This window comes from Lithohypha guttulata, assembly GCF_036872675.1.
Source record: "Lithohypha guttulata strain CCFEE 5908 chromosome Unknown scaffold_3, whole genome shotgun sequence".
In the NCBI taxonomy this organism is placed as follows: domain Eukaryota; kingdom Fungi; phylum Ascomycota; class Eurotiomycetes; order Chaetothyriales; family Trichomeriaceae; genus Lithohypha; species Lithohypha guttulata.
Window position 1 is genome coordinate 3102707 of NW_027042752.1, and position 21348 is coordinate 3124054.

A 21348-nucleotide genomic window follows, 5' to 3' on the forward strand; every position below is an offset into this window, starting at 1 on the left:
ACTCTCTAGAGGCTCACCTCATTGTTTGGAAATAGTGCGTCTCTCTCTGTCCACACTGCTCGATTCTCTGCGATATCGAACTACCAGGCGTCACAACGATGTAGTAGTATGTATCGAATTCTGGCTTTGTGCAGGATACTTTGCTGAAAGCAAACACATTGCGAGGTGGTTCTCATGATATTGACGTACACACAAACGCAAGAGGCCTATTCTTCCATTTTGTCCGAGTCCGGTGACTCTTCAGACTTAGTGCTTGTTTCACCATTTTGTTCATGACCACTATCATCGTCCTCTTCAACCTTGGCAACATTGCTGTTTCTTGAAGTGCTTCTTCGTGATCGAAGATTGTGTCCTTCAGTAGGCCTGATAGTGTCAGAGTCGTCGGACATGGCATCATCTTTAGCCCTTGGACTTCCATCTTGATCAGCACCAGCGTCGCCAAACTGCTCGTAGAGCCATTTCCACGTCTCGAATCCTTTTGTTTCGCGCAGGAAGTTCATGCTATCTCGCAGCTGTGAGTTGCAAGTCGTAGCAGTAAGTTGCACGATTGGATGGGACGATCGACCTGAAGTCGCTTCGTGCCTCTCATCCAACAGCATGCTAATAAAGTGGTGCTGCGCAGGAGCTTGTCGTTGAAACTTAAACTCAAGCAGAGCACATAACGTATCTGCAGCCTCGTCATCGGTCGAATCCTCCTTCACTTCTGTAACGTGCGCCCATGCTCTTGTGAGTAATACTGTTAACCTCTCCACGACAAGCATCGCACAGATTGAGAAGAAGAGATTCCATTTCTTCATGGGATGGTGGTTAAGCTCCAGGTGTCGTGACTTCCAGTCGAAGACTGCATTGTCCAGCTCATCATACCATTCCCTTAATTCCAGGTTGGTCCTCTGCAGCTTTTCGATGATGTCTGCCTTTTCTTGGAGAGTTGGCTTGCTCCTCAGTGCATCGCTAACACAATCAAAGATAAGACAACAAACTGCGCGCAAATGGCGCAAGATTTCAACCTCCTCTCGGAATTCAGCACCATAGTGTGATTGGGTGTCGTTTTTCTGCGCCAGAATGACCTCGTCGATGGCCTTGAATAATGCAATGGTGAACGAATTCTTGTGCAAGTCGTACTTAGTGACCTCTTCTGGGAAGTCAGGCTGATCAAGAAGTCCTGAGAACGTAGTGACCCGTAACTTGGGTGTAAATGAACGTAAATTCCAGCCTTTGGTATTCTCTGCTGGTTGTGGGAGATTCTGAAACAGAGGTATCAACGGCACCAGATAATCCGCAATGCTGCCTCGCCGGCATATCAGTGCGCCATTGAAGTGCTTGTGTGAGTAACTGATACATCGATGGCAGACACGATTGTCGTCACACTGAGAATGGTCAGTATTTTGCTTTGATCAGGTTGAGTAGGACTTTACCTTTTCCTTGAGCAGGGCACACCTAAGGCAGGCACCCATCTCCCGGACTTGAGCAGCTTCTTGTCGTCCTTCTGCACTCAAATGTCTCCTTCTGCCATTCACGTGCTCGCCTGGTGGTTCCGAAAGCAGGTTCGTAACTCCAAACCTGCTTGCCTCGTGTGGAGGCTTCGGCTCAATAGCTACGAGATCATGAGTGGTCTCGGGTGATCTGCCAAGCATAGGTGTCTTCTGTGCATCCCACCATTCTTCCGCTCTCGTAACATTTTCCGCAACGTATTGTGATCCATGCATCCTGACTATATGGGCTTTGAAATTATCCAGCCTGGGCCAGACTTTCTCCGTCTTTGCACAATCTGGAAAGAAGCACTTCCAGAACCTATCGTTCGGACTTAGTATCTTGTGCATGGTCTTCCGATGACGATCAAGATCGTTCTTGGTCGTAAAGCCATCTTTGCCGCGAGAACATCCTGGAATATTGCAGAAATATTGCGGCTCATGACGAGCGAAATGTTTTTTGAGTTCCGCCGGTGTCTTGAAAGAGGCCTCACACTTCGAGCAGCGGTGTGGCAGGATCATATCGTTTGGCTCTGGTTCCAGTTTTCTCTTGAGAGGAGCTGGCGGTCCACTTGGAGGTTTCAGGTCAAGAGGCTTGTTCCTGTCATGGGGAGCTGATACAGGACGTTCTTCTTTTAGAGAAATGGCTGTGTCTGCTCGGGAAACTTGTGGGATGGGCTCGTGAGGTCTGATCTCAGGTAAATGGTATTCAGTCCTATGAGGGGAACGGAACTCCGATGGTGGTGGGCCTGTTAGAGAGTGCTGTCTTGAATGCGCAAAAACGTCCTGGCCATCATACATGTCTGTACGTTGTCTCTTTGGAGGAGGCACAGGTCCATTGTAAATATGTGGTTGCGGTGGAGGTGCGAGGGGTGCTTGCTGTTGGTAGGAAGCCCATGTTCGCTCCACATGATTCGTCTCTGGAGGATGTCCTTGTGGCGGATATGGCTGAGGATATTGCAATGGTCTCGGAGGCTCCTGAAAGTGATGGGCTTGCCCATTACTGTGATGTGGTGGATGAGTCCTATAGGGAGTTTTGCTGAAGCCGGTAAGCTCTACCCAAGTGAACCAATTCGGCCTCTCATGTCGAACGACTTTCCGGACGAAGACACATTCAAGAGGAGTTCCTAGAAGGACACATTGAATACAAGAATCTGCTCCCTCTCTGATATGGCATCCTCTTCCTAATCGTTGGCAAGGAATACATCGAGCTTCATCATTAAATTCACGAAACTCAACACTATGTGAGGAAATGATGGGGTCGCCATCATCGTCACGGTCCCCTTCTCGAGGACGAGCTATCGCCAAATGCCGACTCTCCTGCATAAGATCTGCTTGTGAAAACCATCAGGCAATAAGGTGGGAAAAAGAAGGCAAAAATCACGAAACGCAAAGTGTGCGGGTGGCGATCAGCAAGAGCGCGGCCTAGGTGGGATTTTTAGTGCAAGAGAAAGTGCAGGGCGGCATGTGCTTGATGGTGAAGGTGTGCTTTGAGCGACTATTCAAATTCGAAGGTGGGAAAGCGGGGACAGCTTAGAAAAAGCATCTGGTTGGCTGACGGCATGCTAAGGCGAATCTTTGGTTGCAAGGCGAGTGCTACTAATGGGAAGGCTGTTCGAAGATTAGGCCCAGGCCAGTTCATTGTGATTGGCTACGAGCACTGATGAAAGGAAGCGAAGGACAACGAATTTTGCGTCTCGAGCTCCTCCTCTCCGCACAAGTCCCTGCAAGCTTCTGGTATCTTGGGTATACGCTTTTGCTCTGCCTCGCCCGATACCACCGTCATACTTGTGATTCTGGTGTGATGGAACACTGAAAGCCTACGGTCTCGAGAACCTGACGGGTTGTGAGTTCGCAGGCATTCAGATCGACAGCCAGGCTCCAGGAAGCCTTTTCAGGCAGCCTGGCAAGCCCCTCGCCTAGGAGTTCCCGGCCCTGCCACCTGAAACTTGGCCGCTAATTCACATTCTGTAAGTGAGAGGATGCGCCAAGTAAACCCCACCTTTGCCTCGGGTTGACTTTGATCACACACAGAAACAAGCTCCTTGGTCGATCCTGTTATCTATCTTCTCAACGAGCTGCTCGAGCTTTCTTGCGATCTAATCTTGAACTTAGCCAGATGCGGAAGGTGTCTTGACACACGCTGACTTGTTCCTTATCATACCATTACCTGTCGTTCATTTTGCAGTGCTCTTTACTGCTTACGTCAAGTACAATAGGTGGTCGTTGTAGAGACGTCGTAAAGCAAGACTGCTGTGCATTCCAATGACCCGAAGGAAAAACTGTTGTGCACATGCTCGATGCAAGGTATCGATCTGGTAATCCCGTCCAGAGGAGAGCTAACGTTGTGACTGGCAACCAACGCAATGGTCGGTGTGAAGATGTCCAAGTTGCGATATATTTAGCCTTCCCAGACGAACTCCTGCTTCACTGGTTCGCAGCATCGTCGCAGTGCATGGCCATAATCCCCGCCATTCGGCATTCGAAGCAGGGTATGGATGTGAAATTTCGCAGGCTCTTTGTTCGTCAAGAATACTCCAGAATGATGATCGAACTCGACTAAGATTACAGGACTTTGTATGCGGAAATAGAATGGATCTTCGTTGCCAAATTGACCAATCCAGCAGAAATACGTTTCATGGAAAAACGATTTGATACGGTCGAGCTGCATTAGTCGTGATCGTTGTGGCAGGTAGAGCAGATACTGCTCAAGGATACCAAGGACGAGCTGTTGTTGTTCTTGAGTCAATGAAGACACAGTGATGCCTTCATATGGGACGATGCGGTTGTCTCGGTATGCTCCACATAGGTGTCGCTGGTCGTCGTGATTCCACCTTCCTTTTGGCATGGCTGGATCTTTCATTTGCTTGTAAATCTGTACCTTTGCCTGCTCTTCAGGACTCAAGCTTTGCATCAGCTCCAGCCCTAGCTTTTCTTCTTCGTGCAATATTCTTGTACCACTATACGGTCCAGAGTCAATAACGTTAGGTTCAGCACCAGTGAACCAGGGGCTAACAATGATCTGTGTGCGGTAGAAGAAGATATTCAAACACAGATGGTGTCCGTAGAAACTCAGTCCCCAAGGTCGAGTCGTCGAAGGCTCTCCGAAGAAGCAGATGTTATATGAGAACTCGTTCATGACTTTGGTTCCATCGACCAACTTCCCGAGATAACCATTAATTCGCATAGCCGAGACGGCCTTTTGATAACCTTCGGGCGATAATATGCCAGCCAACAAGTTCATCACAGCGTCTTTGACGTTCTGCGAGACCTCGTCTAATCTGATGCCTTTGTGGCTGAGTAGAAACTCAGGATTCGACCAAGTCCTCCATTTCGGGTCGTCGATGTGGTAGAAAATTGTGTTTCTTTGCTCCTCTGAAAGGAGGTCAACCAGTTCGTTGACAGACTTTACTATGGACTCGATCGGAACATCTTCATCCTGCACCTGGTAGACGCCTGACTGAACATTACCATCAGTTGTTACACCTCTGAACGGCTCTTTGAGCAGACTGAGCCAATGCATATATAGCGCGTGAAGCCAAGGAGGGTGGCCATGCTGCTTGAATGCATCAGCATACTGGTGTGCATTCTGCTTGTGCATTATCTGGAATCGAGGTATATCGAGATCAGGAAGATGCTTCCGGTAGGCAGATTCCGGAAACTGCGTAGTCTGTTCGGGAAGACCCATGCTGCCCATATTGATGTACTTCGACCTTGTTAATCTTAGTAATTCAGCTTCTAGTCTGTTCATGTATAAGCCATATGTGTATGGATCAGCAAGATGTAAATCTGTTCCGGCATAGCATAATCATATGTATCAAGAAACGTGTTGCTTGTACGAACCTTGTGCGAACGATCCACTTGCCGAAAAGCTGTTTGGAGAACTTCGGCAGATCCGTGTCCGCTATGATACGAACCAATTTTGCTTCCCTCAACCATCTACGCGAACAACCAGAGTCAAAAAATTATACACCGTACTAGGATTTACTACGTGTTGTACAAAAAGACGTGCTCTAGCTGATCAATGAAAGGTTTTCCAATCATACAACGGCTGAATCCAAAGGGTCCGAGTACACTGGCATCAGGGTGTCCACCGGGGAAGTAGCTTTCTTCGATTCCAGATGACTCAATCATCTGGTAATGTGACACCCATATGTCGAAGCGATTGATGACAGACGCTCACTGTCACCCTTACTCTGCCCCTGCTGCTCGGGCAGCATGCTATGCTCATAAGTGTCGCCGAGCTCGCAGAGCATCTCTAGCAGCCCTCCACCACTAGCAAATGTATATGCTTTAGCGTATCTGCTTGCAATCCGCAATCTGAAGTCAGAACCCTTCGGTATATAGACTGTTTCGAATGGTTTTAGTGTCGTCGTCGACCCGTCAATAGTGATTTGTAATTCTCCGTCCACCACATGTAAAGCATGATGTACGTCAGTGAATCGCATCGTCGAATTCAACACGGAATTTGTGTGGTAACTGGACCCTTCGAGACTCCCAATGGCAAATCTGCCTGCTGATTCCTTGGTCGTGGCCATGGGCTTTACAACCAGCCCCTCGACTAGGTACTTCGGACCTTTATTTGCCTGGAGATAATATGCATCAAGCTTGCCTGGAAGTACATTTTCGGTCCCATCCCACGGCTGTGGCTCACAGGACGGATGGTGCGGTTGTGGCACCATGTCGAACCTTTCCGCAGCAAGTTTGAGTTTTGGGATTAGGACCTCGAAAGGATTGCGTGCATCCACCAATGGCCACATGGGACCCGCGTAAGGCTCTGCAATTGCCCTGAAGAAATCTATCCACGAACCCTGTGGAGCGTTAGTACCTTTCTCGGCATATTAGTTCTGGTAGACTCACCGGCACTATCAAGCCAATAAACTCGGTATGATCACCGAGTATCTGATATTGGTGAACAACGCCCTACACTGAATGAGCCTCTGGTTGAAACACTGAACATATTAGGCTTACCGGTGGTACGCTAGCTAAATCGCCAGGACTCATCGTGCGACATTTGTCCCCAGCCCACACATTGCAGGCTCCTTTCAGGCAGAGGAATATATCATGTGCCTCCCTGTGGTACTGGATGGATCAGTCAGCCCTTGATACACTGGAAGTGCCGCAACTTCCGCTGGAACTATCGCAGGATCGCAAAGGTCGTAACTCACGTGAAAGCCGATAGGAGCGGATTGGCCTCCGCCAGTGCCCACGATGGCAAAGGCCCCCTCTGTCTCCTTTCCTGTGACCAGCAATCTCATAGCCGAATTGGAGCAAGGAATGTAGAGGATCTCGCCCTCGAAGGACTTCAGTGTGTACGCCTTCCCAGGCTCGTAGGGCGGCAGATGCCGTGGTAGCAAGTCATGAACCTGAGAGCCATTCGTCTTAGCTGCCATGATGAGATACAGGAAACACAACCACTTTGAAACGCCCACTTCTATCCAGGTGTATTAACCTTGACCTTGGCGCGGCGCGACGCGGTCGAGCTTTTCGAATAGACTTGCGCACGGGTGTTCCCCAGAGCGGTCGTTTTCTGATCAGGGTGTGCCTGGGACAGTAACTGCCACGAAACAAGTGTCTTGTGTCAACAAGAAATGAAGCTCAGTTGACGACGAGTGTACCAATGCTGAAGCCACCAAGACTTATACCTGCCGATCCGTAAGCCGCACATTGCCGATGGTATGCTTGCCACTACCCGACATCTTCGGGACCACATGTCCCAGAAGCCTCCGCAGTAGAGACTCTACCAGCGAGCAGTGCAAGAACTGTTCCAGAACTGAGAGATAGTGAGTCAAAACGATGCGAAAGTGGATTACCCCACAAGCCTGGAGTTGGGGCACCCCGGAATTGGTCAAGTTGAAATCGAGCTGCTGCATGAGCGTTTCGTTGCACATCAATACCCTGTAACAACATATGCTACTTACACATTCTTGACATCGTGAAACTCGTGTATTGCTTCATCTCCTTCTTGACACTGACACTTTCTCAAAAGCACATTGGGGAGGGCGCCATGGACAAACTCGCCGGCATCCCTCGCCAGATAGGGCCTTCAGTAATGCCGACGATGCAGGCTTATGAGCCGTTGCTTCGTGCCAATGCCTCAGCTATTAGATCGACCAAATGTGAAACTTTTTCATACGGCTCACATCCCAGACAGAGCCTCGATGTTTACTATCCGGCAACCACAAAGCAAAGACACCCTTCCATAAACTCATCAAACCAACCAGTCATGGTGTTCTTTCATGGTGGAGGACTTGTCAGAGGCTCAAAAACACTCCCTCTAGCTGACGGACTGGCACATGCTAATATCGGTCACTTTTTCGCAGAGAGACTGGGCTATACCACTGTGATACCTGACTATAGGCTTCTATCTCATGGTGCTCGATTTCCTTCTGGTGGTGAAGACGTATCACTCGTGATTGACTGGTTGCGGGAGGTACTGACTAAGCAGAATGGCTACCGGAACATCGATATTTGCATCATGGGAAACTCTGCAGGTGGCATCCATTTGTCGACGTACCTATTCACACCAGACTTTGCCGTATCAAGAAGCAAGGTCATGACCTCAGATTCGGAGGCAAGCGTCGTACTTCGAGGTGTGATATTTCTGTCTGTACCCTTCAATTTTAGACAGGGCGATCCATCGCGCGATCAGGTCCTTCAAGAGTACTATGGTGATGAGGTTGACAGCAGAGCGCCACAGGGGCTACTCAAGGCTGCTATGCTGCAGGATCCGGATGCTGTGCTCCCAAACGTGACAGCCATGCTGCTCAACGGTAGCCTAGACCCCGATGACGAGATTATGGATCCACGAGACGAGTTCCTTTATGAATGGAAATTGCTCGACGAAAGGAGCCGTGAGAGGTTGACAGTCGCCATGATGGATGGCCACAATCACATCTCTCCAGCACTATCGCTCGGCACAAACATTGAGATGGAGGAAGCATGGGGATATCAGGTCGGCGAGTTCGTGGATTCGCTACGTAGCTAAACGGCTGTTTATCGATACAGTTTCCGAGATCATGTTTCTGTACAAAGATCCTTCTTCGAGCAACGCGTTGAATTCGCAGACGCGTCGCGCTGCGAAGTCTAATTACGTCCCAAGCTTGTGAGCGATGGTCTCGCGGTTGTAAGATGCCGCGGTAGCCGGCGTGCCACTGCGTCTTCGGCCTCAGCCCACCCGAAAGCAGCCCCAGTGGCTGATCCAGACGACTCCGAGTCTGTGCAAACCCCAGAATCAGCTCGCGTGTAACAGCCGCGTCACGATGCCGACGTATAATGTGCTGGAACAATAGCTTGTCGCTACGCGAATTTCATAGGGATGTACGAGGCCTCGTAGAAGCTGTGCGTTTCTAGACAGATCACGAACTGATCCCTCAAATAGGCAAGAATCTACTCACTTGGTACAGGTCAGCCATAGCGACAGTGACAATATGTCTCAGGAAAGGCTATCAGTAGTCGTAGTTGGCGCAGGCATTGCTGGTCTGTCGGCAGCAGTAGCATCCGCCTTAGCTGGACATCGAGTCACAGTCTTGGAAGGAGCAAAAGAGCTCGCCGAGATTGGAGCTGGGTTTCAGATCACACCAAATGCGTCGAAAATATTGTTCAGATGGGGTCTTGAACCCAAGATGAAGGAGACCTGGGCCGTACCATCGAGTTGTACTGTGCACAGGTATACAGGTAAAGTCCTTGCTTACGAAGAAGTGAGTGATGTGGTGGCCTCCCTGAATGGTTTTTACGTAGCCAGGGCACTTCACTGACAGCCTGGTTAGACATTCGCGGATAACAACATGCGGAAGTACAGTGCACCTTTCGTCGACATGCATAGAATGGGTCAGACCGATTTGCACTTCTTCACGGCCATCTCGTACTAATTGTCGTACTAGATATGCAAAGATTACTGTACGAGAAGGCTGTTGGGCTTGGCGTGGTTGTGAAGCTAAATACTCGAGTTGCGTCAATAAGGCAAAGCGAAGCAGGTGGGCCTGAAGTCGTGTGCAAGGATGACACAATCATTTCTGGTGATCTGGTCGTGGGCGCCGACGGCCTTTGGTCTCGATGTAGAGAGAGCTTGTTAGGAGCCACTGATCATCCGCTTCCAACAGGAGATCTAGCATACAGAATAACCTTAACTTTAGACCAGATCAAGGACGAAGACCTGAGGAAGTTTGTGTCAGAACCAACACTACATTTCTGGGTAAGTCATTTTGAGACTTCATTTGTATCAACAGGTGTCCTCCACGGATGCGGAGTTGCGCTTTGGCTGACTGCAAGATAGATCGGACCAGGGACACATGCAGTCGGCTACAGTATGAAATCCGGGTCAATGTACAATCTAGTGGTGGGTGATAAGAATTCTGGCCCTCGTGTTTGAGCTAAGCAGTAATAGCTACTAACGCCAGATGATCTGCCTCCTGAAGTCTCTCGAAGACCTGGCTCGACAGAAGAGATGAGAGTGCTCTTCGATGGGTGGGATCCTCTTCTAACTCGAATGCTTGGCTGTGTCGAGACAGTCGATAAATGGAAACTTATGCATCGAGCTGAACTTCCGTCCTGGACCAATTCTGCGAAGAACTTTGTGCTCATCGGTGATAGCTGCCATCCGATGCTTCCATATCTCGCCCAGGGGGCTAATTCATCTATCGAGGACGGAGCTGTTCTGGGCAAGGTACTGTCTTATGTCAAGACACGACAGCAATTACCGAAAGCAGTCGAGCTCTTTGAGAAGCTGAGAAAATCCAGAGGCGAGAAGGTAGCGCGGGAGACTTTCCATCAAAGGCACGACTTTCACATGGAGGATGGACCTGAGCAAGAGGAACGCGACAAGATCTTTGCTTCACAACTCGGCAAGAACGAACCTGAAGTCAAGTTTCCATCACGTTGGAACTGCCCTGTAAGTTATGTTCTACTAAAAGTAGTAGCCACAGACCACTAACGGAAGCATGTAGGAGGTTCAACCATGGCTATATGGCTACGATGCCGACAAGGAAGTCGAAGCCGCCATGAAAGAGTGGCCAATCTCTTCATAACAGCGCTCTCTTGCAGCCCATATCATGCGGTGACTGAGAAGCGCCCGAGCACATCGATATACAGGCCTCCCGCTTTTTCCTCTTCGATTCGGTGTGAATATTCACGACACAGCAATTGAGATCTAGGATTGTAGCTTGGAAGATGTGACAAGCCAAGGCTAAGGTCAAACACAAATGGCCTATACAAGTACCCAGGAACTTTTATATAGCGGCAACTCTTCTACCTCCACCCAGCCACCCAGCCACCCCTTTCCCAAGACTACCTTCACTTCGCTTGGATTAGTAGCGTTTATCCAGCCTCACGCCATTTCTGCTAGCTGGAACTTGTAAAGAAGACATATACGAGCTCGAACGGTCGAGTTTTGTTGATCATATTTCATGCAAAAGACCGTGACACTGATTTGGGAGGAGTTTCCTATCGTTCTTCGAATTTCTGACTTCTTTCGCTTATATTCCTATATACACCCTCGCCTACTCTCACCACGCAATGCCATTCACACTAGAGCCAAACCCAACCCACTACAAGAAACTATTCGATCAGTGGGAAAAGGAAGATGAACTTCATCACGAGCAAGAGGTTGCCTCACACTCATTCCTTGCGTCACGAAAACACCTAATCCTGGTTTGCCTCTTTGTACTTTGCGTACTTTGCCAGGCCATCGCATTCCTCTCAAGACGACAACGAGAACGAAGAAGAACTGCTCGACAGCGTGCATATCTTGTTAGACGTCACGACTTAGAGAATGGAAAGATAACATGCAGTGGCACCTGGCAGCCAGACACGAAAGAGCCGGACCGACTTTAACTGCACGATCTTGAAAGGTAGCAAAAGCGCTTGACGACGAAACCATACCTCACTACATCCCAGTTAGAAATGAGATAGCTTTGGTGGACTCCCATACGCCAGTATACTCGGACGCTTTCTTGCCACCACTGCGTCCTGGATCTAGAGTGTTTTGGATAACATTCTCCGCAAGACCGACTGGTTCACTACGACAACAAGCAGAGTTTGCCCAGGTCAATAAATGACTCCCATGGAACCTTCTCCCATCCCACGGTACGCTGTACAAACATAGCGCTGCGGAACGACTTATGATGATATGTATAACGATGGAGCTGGACGTATATATGTCTATGAGGAGAATCTAATATCATGATGTTAGACTGCTGAGAGACTGGTCTTGATTGACAAATCTTCCGGATATCAGACGACATGTACTACGAATGCCAGAACAGAACCGATGAGCTGAGAGGATGTCGAGACGTCGTGGTTGATGTGCGGAGGGTGGGTTATTGCCTCATACCTGGGGCTCGCTACTGTCCCGAATGATCCTAGCTGTTCTGTTCGACACGCCACAAGTCACTTGTAGTAGTCACTGCATCGCCGGTAGACCTGACTCATTCCGCTGCTGTGATGGGTTGAGACGCAAGATTGAGGGAATTGCAGACAGGCAAGAGCCAGGTATGATCGGGCTTGCCTCTAGAAATACACCCAATGACGTCGAGCCCACAGGACTATTTAGTGGGGCATCGTGCAGTGACGCAGAAGCATTTTTGTACTAGTACCGTGAATCACGAGCAATGAGTCTTATTGCCAGAAAGAAAAGAATCCTGTTCCAGTAACCGAATTCGAACTAGCCTAACAAGCACATAGTGGTGTTCGATACAAACACATAACAAGACTGCAAGTCGCCATTCACAATCTCACCAGGACCCTACTCGACAAGCACACGACAGCCGCACAAGTGACCACTCCTTCCACCACCTCCACGAACACAATACTACAACTGCTTGAGGATCTACTTACTGAACCTTCTTCATCATGGCTATGCGCGCGACGTTTGAGAATAGCCAAGAGATGTATATTCAACTCCTCCGGCACAGAGACACTCAAAGCTAACATATGTAACAGCGGCGTATTCGCGACCCTCACGAACAGCTACTGCCTCCTTGCCCTTGGCGCCTCACAGTCCTTCTACAGCATTTTCGAAGCCGAGCTCGCAGATCTGATTCCAATTGCGCAATGTACCATCGCCGGCACCCGTATTGTCGGTCGTCTTACAGCAGGCAATAAAAACGGCCTATTAGTACCTACCTCTACGACCGATCAAGAACTACAGCATTTACGAAATACCCTGCCAGAAAGTGTCAAGATACAACGGATAGAAGAGCGTCTATCTGCCCTCGGCAACGTGATCTGCTGTAACGACCATGTTGCGCTCGTCCACCCAGACCTCGAACGAGAGACCGAAGAAATAGTTGCAGATACACTGGGCGTGGAAGTTTTCAGACAAACGATTGCCAGCAATGTGCTAACAGGATCATACATGGCTCTCTCGAACCAGGGTGGACTCGTACATCCAAAAACAAGCATACAAGATCAAGATGAGCTATCGTCGTTATTGCAAGTACCATTGGTTGCAGGTTCGGTGAACAGAGGTAGCTCAGTTGTTGGCGCAGGCATGGTGGTCAATGACTGGATGGCTGTAACGGGTATGGATACAACAGCGACAGAGCTCAGTGTGGTTGAGAGTGTATTCAGACTGGGAGAGGGTGCGCCACCTGGTGTTGATGGTTTGGACCAGAGGATGAAGGGCAATAAAGAGAGCATTGTTGAGTCGTTCTACTAACCCAAAAGATATACTAGTTCGCAAGGAACGAGGTGGTCTTCTCCAAGGATTAATTCCAATCTCGCGGCCTTGAGACAAGCAGCGCAGCTCATCTGAGCCAACTGTTCATACTTTGGTCCTACAGTACGACCTTTCCACGATATGTTGTCTACTAATCTCAAATTTGGACTTCGAGCAATCTCTCGCACCTAAGGCGGTGGGAGGAAGACGACGGCTTCGGAAGAAAAAGGAAGGAAGAGAGAAAGGAGCACTCCAGTAAGAGTGAATACCTCTGACAGGTTTCATATTGGAAGAGCTGTCTAGATAGTAGACAAAGTATTGAACAAGTATGACACCAACCTCCACAAGTCCGTTGCCCACGCAAGATACGTATTGATATATTTACTTACATTTTACACATCTTCTCTTCTCTTGACTTCGCTCCAAGCAAATCTATCTCACCATTCACTCTCTCTAAGCAGTATTAAGTACGTACTAGCTATATACCCAGTGCTGGCCGTCCAATAGAGCGTGCACACTATAAGTACAATGTGGTACATTTTATGCTCTTCCCCATCTCTGCTACCAAGTTGTTCAATATGACAATGTTGTTCTTCGCTTCGTTGCGCTCCCAAGCTATCCAACGTGAAGCTATGAACTCGCCTTTTCGAGTGGTGTGACTCTGTACCTAGCTAGGATCGGATCTGCCCATTTCGATATTCAGCTCGAGCAACTGAGGTTCAGTTTTGATCTGATAGGTGCAATCGTGGTGCGTGCTCATGCCTTGTGGCCAAAGAAATTGTCTAACCGATACACGAAAGTTTCTTGCTCTCCATTCTAGCTGCCGCTGACGAAGGGGTATCAGATTGACGATCTGCAGTAACATCGATTAGTACAACTGCCAATTCCAAAGCACAGCACCTCAAACCGGCTGTCCCTCTACCAGGGGATTGGCGACCTTGATTCCATTCTGTGCTTCGTCCTCTCCCATGCCCCAATCTACCTCATCTTCTGCATCCATCTGCTGTGCTAATGCACGAACATCAGCCATGCTTTTGGTCTTAAAGCTGCTATCGGCATGTACGTCCGGTTCGTGATCGACCTGCTGTTCATATGGCGCGTCCTCTTCAGCTTCTGGTGTATTATGATCAGGCGGTGTATCGGCAGGAGGTGCAGGTGGTGGCGGCGGTGGTGGTGTTGGGAACGATGCGTCCATGTTTGGCTTCTTCGCAGGCGACATGGTAAGTTTTCCATCATCAAGTTCTCCCTTGATGAGTCCTTCGATTTCGAGTGAGCGTTTTCGCTTCAAACTTCCGTTCTGCAGGGATTCGGACGGCGATGAATCTTCATGATCCTCGATATCAGACATCTTGATATCTTCGTCATCTTCCTCCTTCTTAGGTGTCCCAGTCGTCGAGGGTTTGGGTGACTGGGCTGGTGTGATATGGGACGAGCCAGACTTTGCATGCTTCTCTTTTCTTGCAGTGCGTTCCTGTTCCAACTTCTTGTGTTTGATGGCGGCCTTTTCGAAATAGTCCTTACAATATTGCTTGACCTTTTTCTGCTGCTTCTCGGAAATCTTTGTTGGGTCCGTTACCCGTCCACTTTTGTAGTCGGAAGCCACAAGCTTTTTCGCAAGGTCTTTAGCAAAGCGCTTAAGGTCGTCTTTGGGTATTTTGTGCTTATACTTGTTCATAACGTGGGCAATGTGGGGAAATAACTAGTGTTATTAGCTGGAGCCAAATAGTTAACATAGAACAATTGACTCACCGTATTCTCGTATATCTTCTTCTGCTTGTCCTCATCCAGCGAACGCCACTTCTCTGCCTTGCTGTCCTTCTTCTCCTCTGTAGGTGTATCAGGCGTCGAGTGTCTACCATCCTTTTTGTCCTTGTCAGACGAGGTTACAATACCGTCGATGATGGACTTCAGCATGTCCTGCTGAGAAGGCTGTTTCGGAGGAGGCGGTGGTTTGGTAGCTGGCTGCGATGGGCGTTTCCAGGTCGTCTCTCCGGACGCTGAATAGAAATATGTTCGACCACTTTGATCCGTCGCTTGGAACCAGCCAGTAGGTAATGGAAGAGGTCCACGAACGAAAGGTGCAGATGGTGGACGACTGAAAGGAAGAGGCCTCTGTCCAGCTCGCGGGCCAGTCGGTACACCCATGCTGGCAGGGCCTTTGGGAATATTGGCCGGGCCCCTCGGGGGGCTCTTCGATCTTGATCTTGACCTCGACCTTCTCCTCTGCTGCTGGGATTCTCTCCGTTCATACTTGACAGAAGTTGAATTGCTGGAAGAATCAACTGCAGTGCGTACCTTACGAGGTATCCTATAGGCAAGTTCCAGTTTCGACCATGTTGTCAAGAGATCACCAGCAATTGAAGATACTCTCTCGTCCGAGCTCTCCTTCAAGGGTTCAAGTGTCGCTTCGATCTTTGCATCGACAATTTTGTTCCTTGTTAATCTTGGAAGTTTCTGTAAGATCTCCAATATTTGTATCATAACGTTGTCATCGTCTCTCCAAGCTGATAGCTGTGAATTCAAAATCTTGTACCCGTGCAGCTTTACGATCCGATGGAGCACGTCTTCATCTTCACAACGTTGTATGCGTTGTAGAAGCTTGACTGCAATCCATTTTTCCTTGCACTGCATCAAGGCTGCCATGACCTTGGTAATGCCGTTGACGTCCAGGCTCCTAGCCTCTGCGCGCTCGACATAATCCTCGTCATCATCTTCTGCAGCCTTCTTCTTCTTTGGCTTCTTAGCTGTGAGTGTATCCCATGTATCCCAGTCCTCATCGTCAATGCCAAGAGCTTCGATCGTTGCAGCTGATAACTTAGTTCCTTTCTCGGTTTGCGTCTTGCCTCCAATGAATCCAGTGCAGTTGTCCTCATCACAATAACAGGGTTGTGGGTTAGCACCATATCTGTCGACATTGTAGTTGAAAACCAGTTCCTCCCCAGGCTTAATGTTTCGCTCGGCAAAGATGCCCATTCGAAGTTTGTCTCCAACCACCCATTTGTCGACATAACAATTTGGATTGCAGGAATGGTTGCAAAACCGCCCAAGATTGCCTTTCTTGGTCGCATCGACAAACTCACCTTTGCTAAGAGACATGAAATAGAAGTGTTTAATGCCTTCATCGTCATATTGACGCATACGTTTGCGAAACGTACCCTCTGGAATGACTTCACCAATGTACTCGAATATGAAATCGCCATGCTTGAGGGCAGTATTTGCACGTAGACCGTAGCCCTTCTTTTCAGTTTTGATCACCGAGACGTTAGCGTAAAGGCGACGCCAAAAGCGTTGGTTTTGGCACTCGGGACCGCAGGTGCAATCCCCGACACACTCCATTTTCGTCGCTCGATTGATGCAGTCCGAGTCCTCGCCACAAGCAAGATTCGATTTTGTCGCAGAATCTGGTATTGGTGTGTCAGTGTCTTGAAAACAACGTAGATCGAAGAAAATCATGCTCACTCACCCCATTCTTCGGAACAATCGCATTCCATCGCATGTTCAGTATAACCCAAGTATTTGTTCTGGTAGATACAGGAATCAATCACGGTGTAGGCGCTGTTGGCTTCATCTCTGGCATCTGGCAGGTGGTCGAATAATGGTGCAACTCGTGGAGGGTTCTTCTTGGACGTACGAATACCTTTTTTCGAGATGAGGGCTGCCATTTTAGGCGACTCGCTTTTGAAACTCGTGTCTACTTCAGGTTTAATCTCGGTTTCGGGTTCCGTTTTTGCTATCTGTGCGAAAGATGAGTGCTGAATGTCTGACTTATTAGACGTGGAAGCGGGTGTACTGGTCCGGGAAGGCAGCTCGTCCTTGATGTTGGTGAACCCGGTTGAACTCATCTCTTCTGCTGAATTGTTGCCCATCGACACCTCACGTTTTAAGGTAATAGTATCATCATCAGAAGCCTCTGCGCCATTGCGAGAATGATTAGTGCGAGCCATTGCGATTCTGATAAGTAAGGAACGACTGAAGACCTGTGACGAATCGTGCCTGTCCCACTGCTTCAGCGTATCGCGACGGACTTTCAGAGTAGATCACTCTCATGCAGCGTGTTCAATCTGGTTGTTCTGTGCTGTTGATCTTGTAATGAATGGCGAGAGCAGTAACTTCTCAACCAGAGACAGATCTCTACGACTGGCAAAGCTTGTCGTGCGAAAGCCTGAGAGGGGCAATAGTCGCAACAACGAGATGTTACTTTGAGGTGCAAGACTTGGTTGGGCCAATTGCAAACAGATAGTGATACCAGGCGAAAGGTCAATAATGGCAAATTTCCAAACGGAGGTGCTGTGCGTGAGTGAAAATGAAATGCACAATTAAGCTCGTGAAAGAGACTGTGCTCGCCTGGACACTGCACAAAATATCGAGCGTGATAACCTAAAACCCCGAAACACCTTTTCCTTTCAGTGATGAGCCGCAAAAATGGCGAGATGGAACAGAAACGTGAAGTGACAAGTGCGCAGAAGAAAGCAGGGTGATGAGCTTGATGGTTGTGAAGAAAGGTAAAGGTTGCGGCAACGACTCTTTGAACTCCTTGCTCGATCGGCCCAGTTCCTGCCTGCCAAGAAATTTAGGATCTGCACTTGCCACCACCATGTAAACCTTTGTCCTCTGTCATTCTCTACCACAACGCCAGAACGGCACAATGCCACTATATACATATACTGTTCAGATTCGCGACGCAGCAAACCTCTCGGTCGTATCAGGTTGGCTTAGCTGAATTGCATAAGAACGACCCATCAATGAGCTGCCTGCAAATTTGACGGCTTCGCATTCTGGCGGGAATGCCAACTTGTTCACGGAGCCCAAGGCCACGGTACGTATCAGAGGTGCGGGGTGTTCAAGCTGTCACAACAGGGACTCTGTAGAGAGGTCTCTTACAATCGATTAGGTCTTTCAGCAGCTCTTCGATGCGTGCTGTGCCTCGTTGAATACTTCTCATATGCTGTATATGTTAGCCCAAGTCGTTAATGGTTCGTTCTTGCTGGCTTCATGACACATCGTCTTGTGGTTTTCGTCCTTTTTTGAATTCTTTTACAAGGCCTGAAAACGCAGTTTTGGCATATCTGCCACGGTCGGCAGCCTTTACTCTCCACGAACTGCTTGTTTCCAGAGGCTTTGGCGAGACCTGCTCGGGCTTAGCTTCTGGTCGAGTTGGTGTTTGCACATTCTCTACCGCAAGTGGCATGCTCGGATTGCTTCGTGCTGGAGCTGCCTTAGCCTTTTCAGTTCTCGCAGCCTCGATCCAATCTTTGCGTTCTTGGCGTCGTTTCTCATACTCGGCTCTTGAGGCCTCTCGCAACGCTCTACTGACTTCCGCCACTCTGGCCCTCCGTTCTTTGAATTGAGTGTAATCCATAAATTGGCTCTTAGCATTGTCACCATGGGCCATAAGCTTTCCAGCCAGTCCACTCAGTTGCAGTAATTTCTCATCCACACGTCTTGTCAAATAAACCTGTGGCTCTTCATTCTGCTCATGTGCACGTGCAAGGATACGCTCAATCTCATCACGATATGCCGTTTCATAGATATCTACATCTGCGGCACCAGGACTCTCACTGACTATGTATTCGTCATCTGGGACGAAACAGCCCTCTGTATCGTCTTGAGTACTGTGTCCGGCAAAGGTCGACGGTCCAATTCTTAGGTATAGTTGATCTTCCAGCGGGTCATGGGCATGACCTTTGCGTCCTATGTCGTCAGTAGTTCGAGCATGATACAAAGAGGAACGGAATGGCGCCAGCTCACTCGGCTCGTCCGTCTCCTCCAAGGAGGGTCGTAAGCGTGCGAGGTCTAAATCAGCCTCGTCTCCGCCACCAGACTTGACAGCGACCGGTACGGGCTTTCTCTTGACCTGTTGAGAGTCTGGAGTCGGGATATCCAACGTCGGCGCTAGCTCGCGATGGACTCCTTCTGCCACAAGGGCGGACTCCACAGGTGCTCGGTCGTCGAGATTCACGCTCTTGGACCTGGACTCTAAAGATGGCTTATCAGGTTTCATCTGACCAGGTGGCAAACTAAATCTGCCAGTGTCAGAATCACCCAGGATTGAGGACATGACTGGCGGTCTTTTGTCTTCGGTAAGACTCTTGAACTTCTTGACCGCCTTGACAACTGTCATCAGGCCTCGCATATCGCCTGTAATTGCAGCGTCGACTTCTGCGTCGGTAGGAGGATCGATCATTTCAGCCGTGTTCTCGGCTTCTGATAGGAGTGGATCAGTGTCATTTTTGGTAACCCATGGGTGTGCCTGCATGTGTCAGTACTATCGTGTATTACAGCTTTTTGTGCCACTTACCCGTAGCTCCGACATTCTGATGCGTTTCGAGGGATCCTTTTCCAGTAGTCTAGTCATCAAGTCACGGAATTGAGGATCCTTCTCTTTGCTCAGGTCTGGTTGATCCGTCTTGATTGCGTCGTAGAGGTCAAACAATTGTTGTTTCTGGAAAGGAATAGAGCCGGTTTTGAGGCAATATAGGGTCACACCCATAGACCAGATATCAGCAGCCCTGCCGGAAACGTCACCGTGTCGCACGACACAGAGCTCAGGAGGTAGAAAAGCAGGGGAGCCAGCAGATTTTGCTGTCAGCATTTCAGAGTCTTTTGCAAACATTTCCGAGACTCCAAAGTCAACCACTTTCAAAACATCTTCATGGTTAATCAAACAGTTGTCTGGCTTAATGTCTCGGTGTACCACACCTTGAGCATGGAGATACTCAACTCCGAGGATCAAGTCTCGAAAGTACAGACGACATGTTTCTTCAGGGTAAGGATCGGCACGGGAATCGAGATCAAGGTCTATTCGCATTACCACGCCTTTCTTGCACATCTCCATCACCACGTATAAGGAATCTTCGGCCGGGTCGTCCAGTACCTCGATCAGCTGGACAAGGTTAGGGTGATGCAGTTTCTTCATAATGGCTATCTCTTCTTTTATCAACTCAAGTGGGTTTTCCTGGAAGTCCGTGGCATCGTCGTTAGTTCTGCGATGCAGGGGAGAATTGAAGCCTTGTAAAGCGCCCCGAGCTCGCCGCCGCTGACTCAAAGGCTTCCGTAATATGTTGGATTGTGCTCTTTTGCGAAGACGTGCTTTCGAGAACTCTTTCACTGCGTACTCTTTGCCATATTGGTCGATTGCGACGTGGACTGCGCCAAAGGAGCCGCGACCTATTTCTTGCTTGATCACATATTGATTGATGCGATGCTCAGCACTTCCGTCATCTTGACTGGTCACATATTCCGACCGAGCATTGAGGGTTTCCTAGTTGGAGGATTTGTCAGATGCTGTAAAGAAAAAGCACGTAGTGGTGGTACCTTGACCTGGTGCGGTGTAGATGGATTACGGCGATGGTGTCTGAGCGGGCTGTTGTATGCGGGGCTTGACCTGAAGCATTGTCAGATGCTCGAGCTCGTCAACTTGGCATAAACTCCACGCACACATGTTTCAGAAGAGGTGGTTTTGTCAACTCGGAAGGATGGTCTGAAGCCTCTTGTGTAGTGATATACTGGCTGTTCATCAAGTCGCCGGAAGGTCTAGATGGATCAGGGAAGCGGCTTGTTGCCGACTTCGTGTCTGAAACGGGCGAGGCCACAATGTCCATGTTGATCCCGACATAGGTATTGAAGCGACGGTAAGAGTACAGCACTATGAATAGAGAGCAGTGGAGGCCCCAGGATTCGTCGCACGGAAATACATCGTGCTATATCAGTGACGGCGGAGGATAAGGTTGTGGTCTGACAACTGGCGGAAATCGTAGCTCGCGTTTCAGGCGCTGGCGTCTCATTCGTTGACCCCTCCGAATGCTGGCCCTGGGCCTATGTCGTCAGGCTCATACGCCCTCAAGCTTATCGACGTACAGGCTGTGAGCATTTCCGGTCCAGGTTATCGACGACGTGAAGGATTGAACTTAGCCGACGAGCATACATAACGTAGTACTTCAGAGAAGATGTGCAAGAATTAGAGTATATGCTGTATCTTTCCAATTACGCTATGGACAGCATATTCAAAACTTGATTTTGATCGGATCGTAATGCACCCGAAGTGCTCGGTGTTTGCCATGGAACCCAACCCGTCCATACAGATACGGACTCTTGCTGTTGATATTTCAAACTTCACATCGTCCTCAGATCGATGTGTTGTTGTATCAACTACTTATTAAGCAGCACAAATTCATTGTGTTGTGGTTGACGCTCCTGTCGTTCGTCTAGGTTACCATGAGACGA

General features: G+C 49.0%; 8 protein-coding genes across 8 annotated transcripts; 3 read left to right on the top strand and 5 right to left on the bottom strand.

Moving 5' to 3' along the window:
• Nucleotides 1-206: 206 nt before the first annotated feature.
• LTR64_004925 (uncharacterized protein) lies at nucleotides 207-2795 on the bottom strand (the record flags this gene model as incomplete). Its single annotated transcript, XM_064899268.1, has 2 exons — nucleotides 207-1367; nucleotides 1416-2795. The coding sequence occupies 2 exons, from the start codon at nucleotides 2793-2795 to the stop codon at nucleotides 207-209; spliced, it is 2541 nt and encodes an 846-aa protein (XP_064755225.1).
• A 1075-nt stretch (nucleotides 2796-3870) lies between these two features.
• On the bottom strand, nucleotides 3871-5166 carry LTR64_004926 (uncharacterized protein; the record flags this gene model as incomplete). The annotated part of the gene is made up of 1 exon (XM_064899269.1): nucleotides 3871-5166. The coding sequence occupies one exon, from the start codon at nucleotides 5164-5166 to the stop codon at nucleotides 3871-3873; it is 1296 nt and encodes a 431-aa protein (XP_064755226.1).
• A 433-nt stretch (nucleotides 5167-5599) lies between these two features.
• On the bottom strand, nucleotides 5600-6862 carry LTR64_004927 (uncharacterized protein; the record flags this gene model as incomplete). Its single annotated transcript, XM_064899270.1, has 4 exons — nucleotides 5600-6280; nucleotides 6330-6392; nucleotides 6441-6551; nucleotides 6638-6862. 4 exons carry the CDS (start codon nucleotides 6860-6862, stop codon nucleotides 5600-5602), a joined length of 1080 nt encoding a protein of 359 aa, XP_064755227.1.
• A 1085-nt stretch (nucleotides 6863-7947) lies between these two features.
• LTR64_004928 (uncharacterized protein) lies at nucleotides 7948-8578 on the top strand (the record flags this gene model as incomplete). Its single annotated transcript, XM_064899271.1, has 2 exons — nucleotides 7948-8449; nucleotides 8478-8578. The coding sequence occupies 2 exons, from the start codon at nucleotides 7948-7950 to the stop codon at nucleotides 8576-8578; spliced, it is 603 nt and encodes a 200-aa protein (XP_064755228.1).
• Nucleotides 8579-9354: 776 nt separating this feature from the next.
• Nucleotides 9355-10495, top strand: LTR64_004929 (uncharacterized protein; the record flags this gene model as incomplete). Its single annotated transcript, XM_064899272.1, has 4 exons — nucleotides 9355-9663; nucleotides 9745-9775; nucleotides 9869-10359; nucleotides 10415-10495. The coding sequence occupies 4 exons, from the start codon at nucleotides 9355-9357 to the stop codon at nucleotides 10493-10495; spliced, it is 912 nt and encodes a 303-aa protein (XP_064755229.1).
• Nucleotides 10496-12317: 1822 nt separating this feature from the next.
• On the top strand, nucleotides 12318-13125 carry TIF6 (Eukaryotic translation initiation factor 6; the record flags this gene model as incomplete). The annotated part of the gene is made up of 2 exons (XM_064899273.1): nucleotides 12318-12355; nucleotides 12408-13125. The coding sequence occupies 2 exons, from the start codon at nucleotides 12318-12320 to the stop codon at nucleotides 13123-13125; spliced, it is 756 nt and encodes a 251-aa protein (XP_064755230.1).
• A 901-nt stretch (nucleotides 13126-14026) lies between these two features.
• Nucleotides 14027-17069, bottom strand: SET2 (histone methyltransferase set2; the record flags this gene model as incomplete). The annotated part of the gene is made up of 3 exons (XM_064899274.1): nucleotides 14027-14824; nucleotides 14875-16526; nucleotides 16589-17069. 3 exons carry the CDS (start codon nucleotides 17067-17069, stop codon nucleotides 14027-14029), a joined length of 2931 nt encoding a protein of 976 aa, XP_064755231.1.
• Nucleotides 17070-18115: 1046 nt separating this feature from the next.
• Nucleotides 18116-20726, bottom strand: LTR64_004932 (uncharacterized protein; the record flags this gene model as incomplete). Its single annotated transcript, XM_064899275.1, has 4 exons — nucleotides 18116-19375; nucleotides 19424-20386; nucleotides 20440-20509; nucleotides 20563-20726. The coding sequence occupies 4 exons, from the start codon at nucleotides 20724-20726 to the stop codon at nucleotides 18116-18118; spliced, it is 2457 nt and encodes an 818-aa protein (XP_064755232.1).
• Nucleotides 20727-21348: the final 622 nt, after the last annotated feature.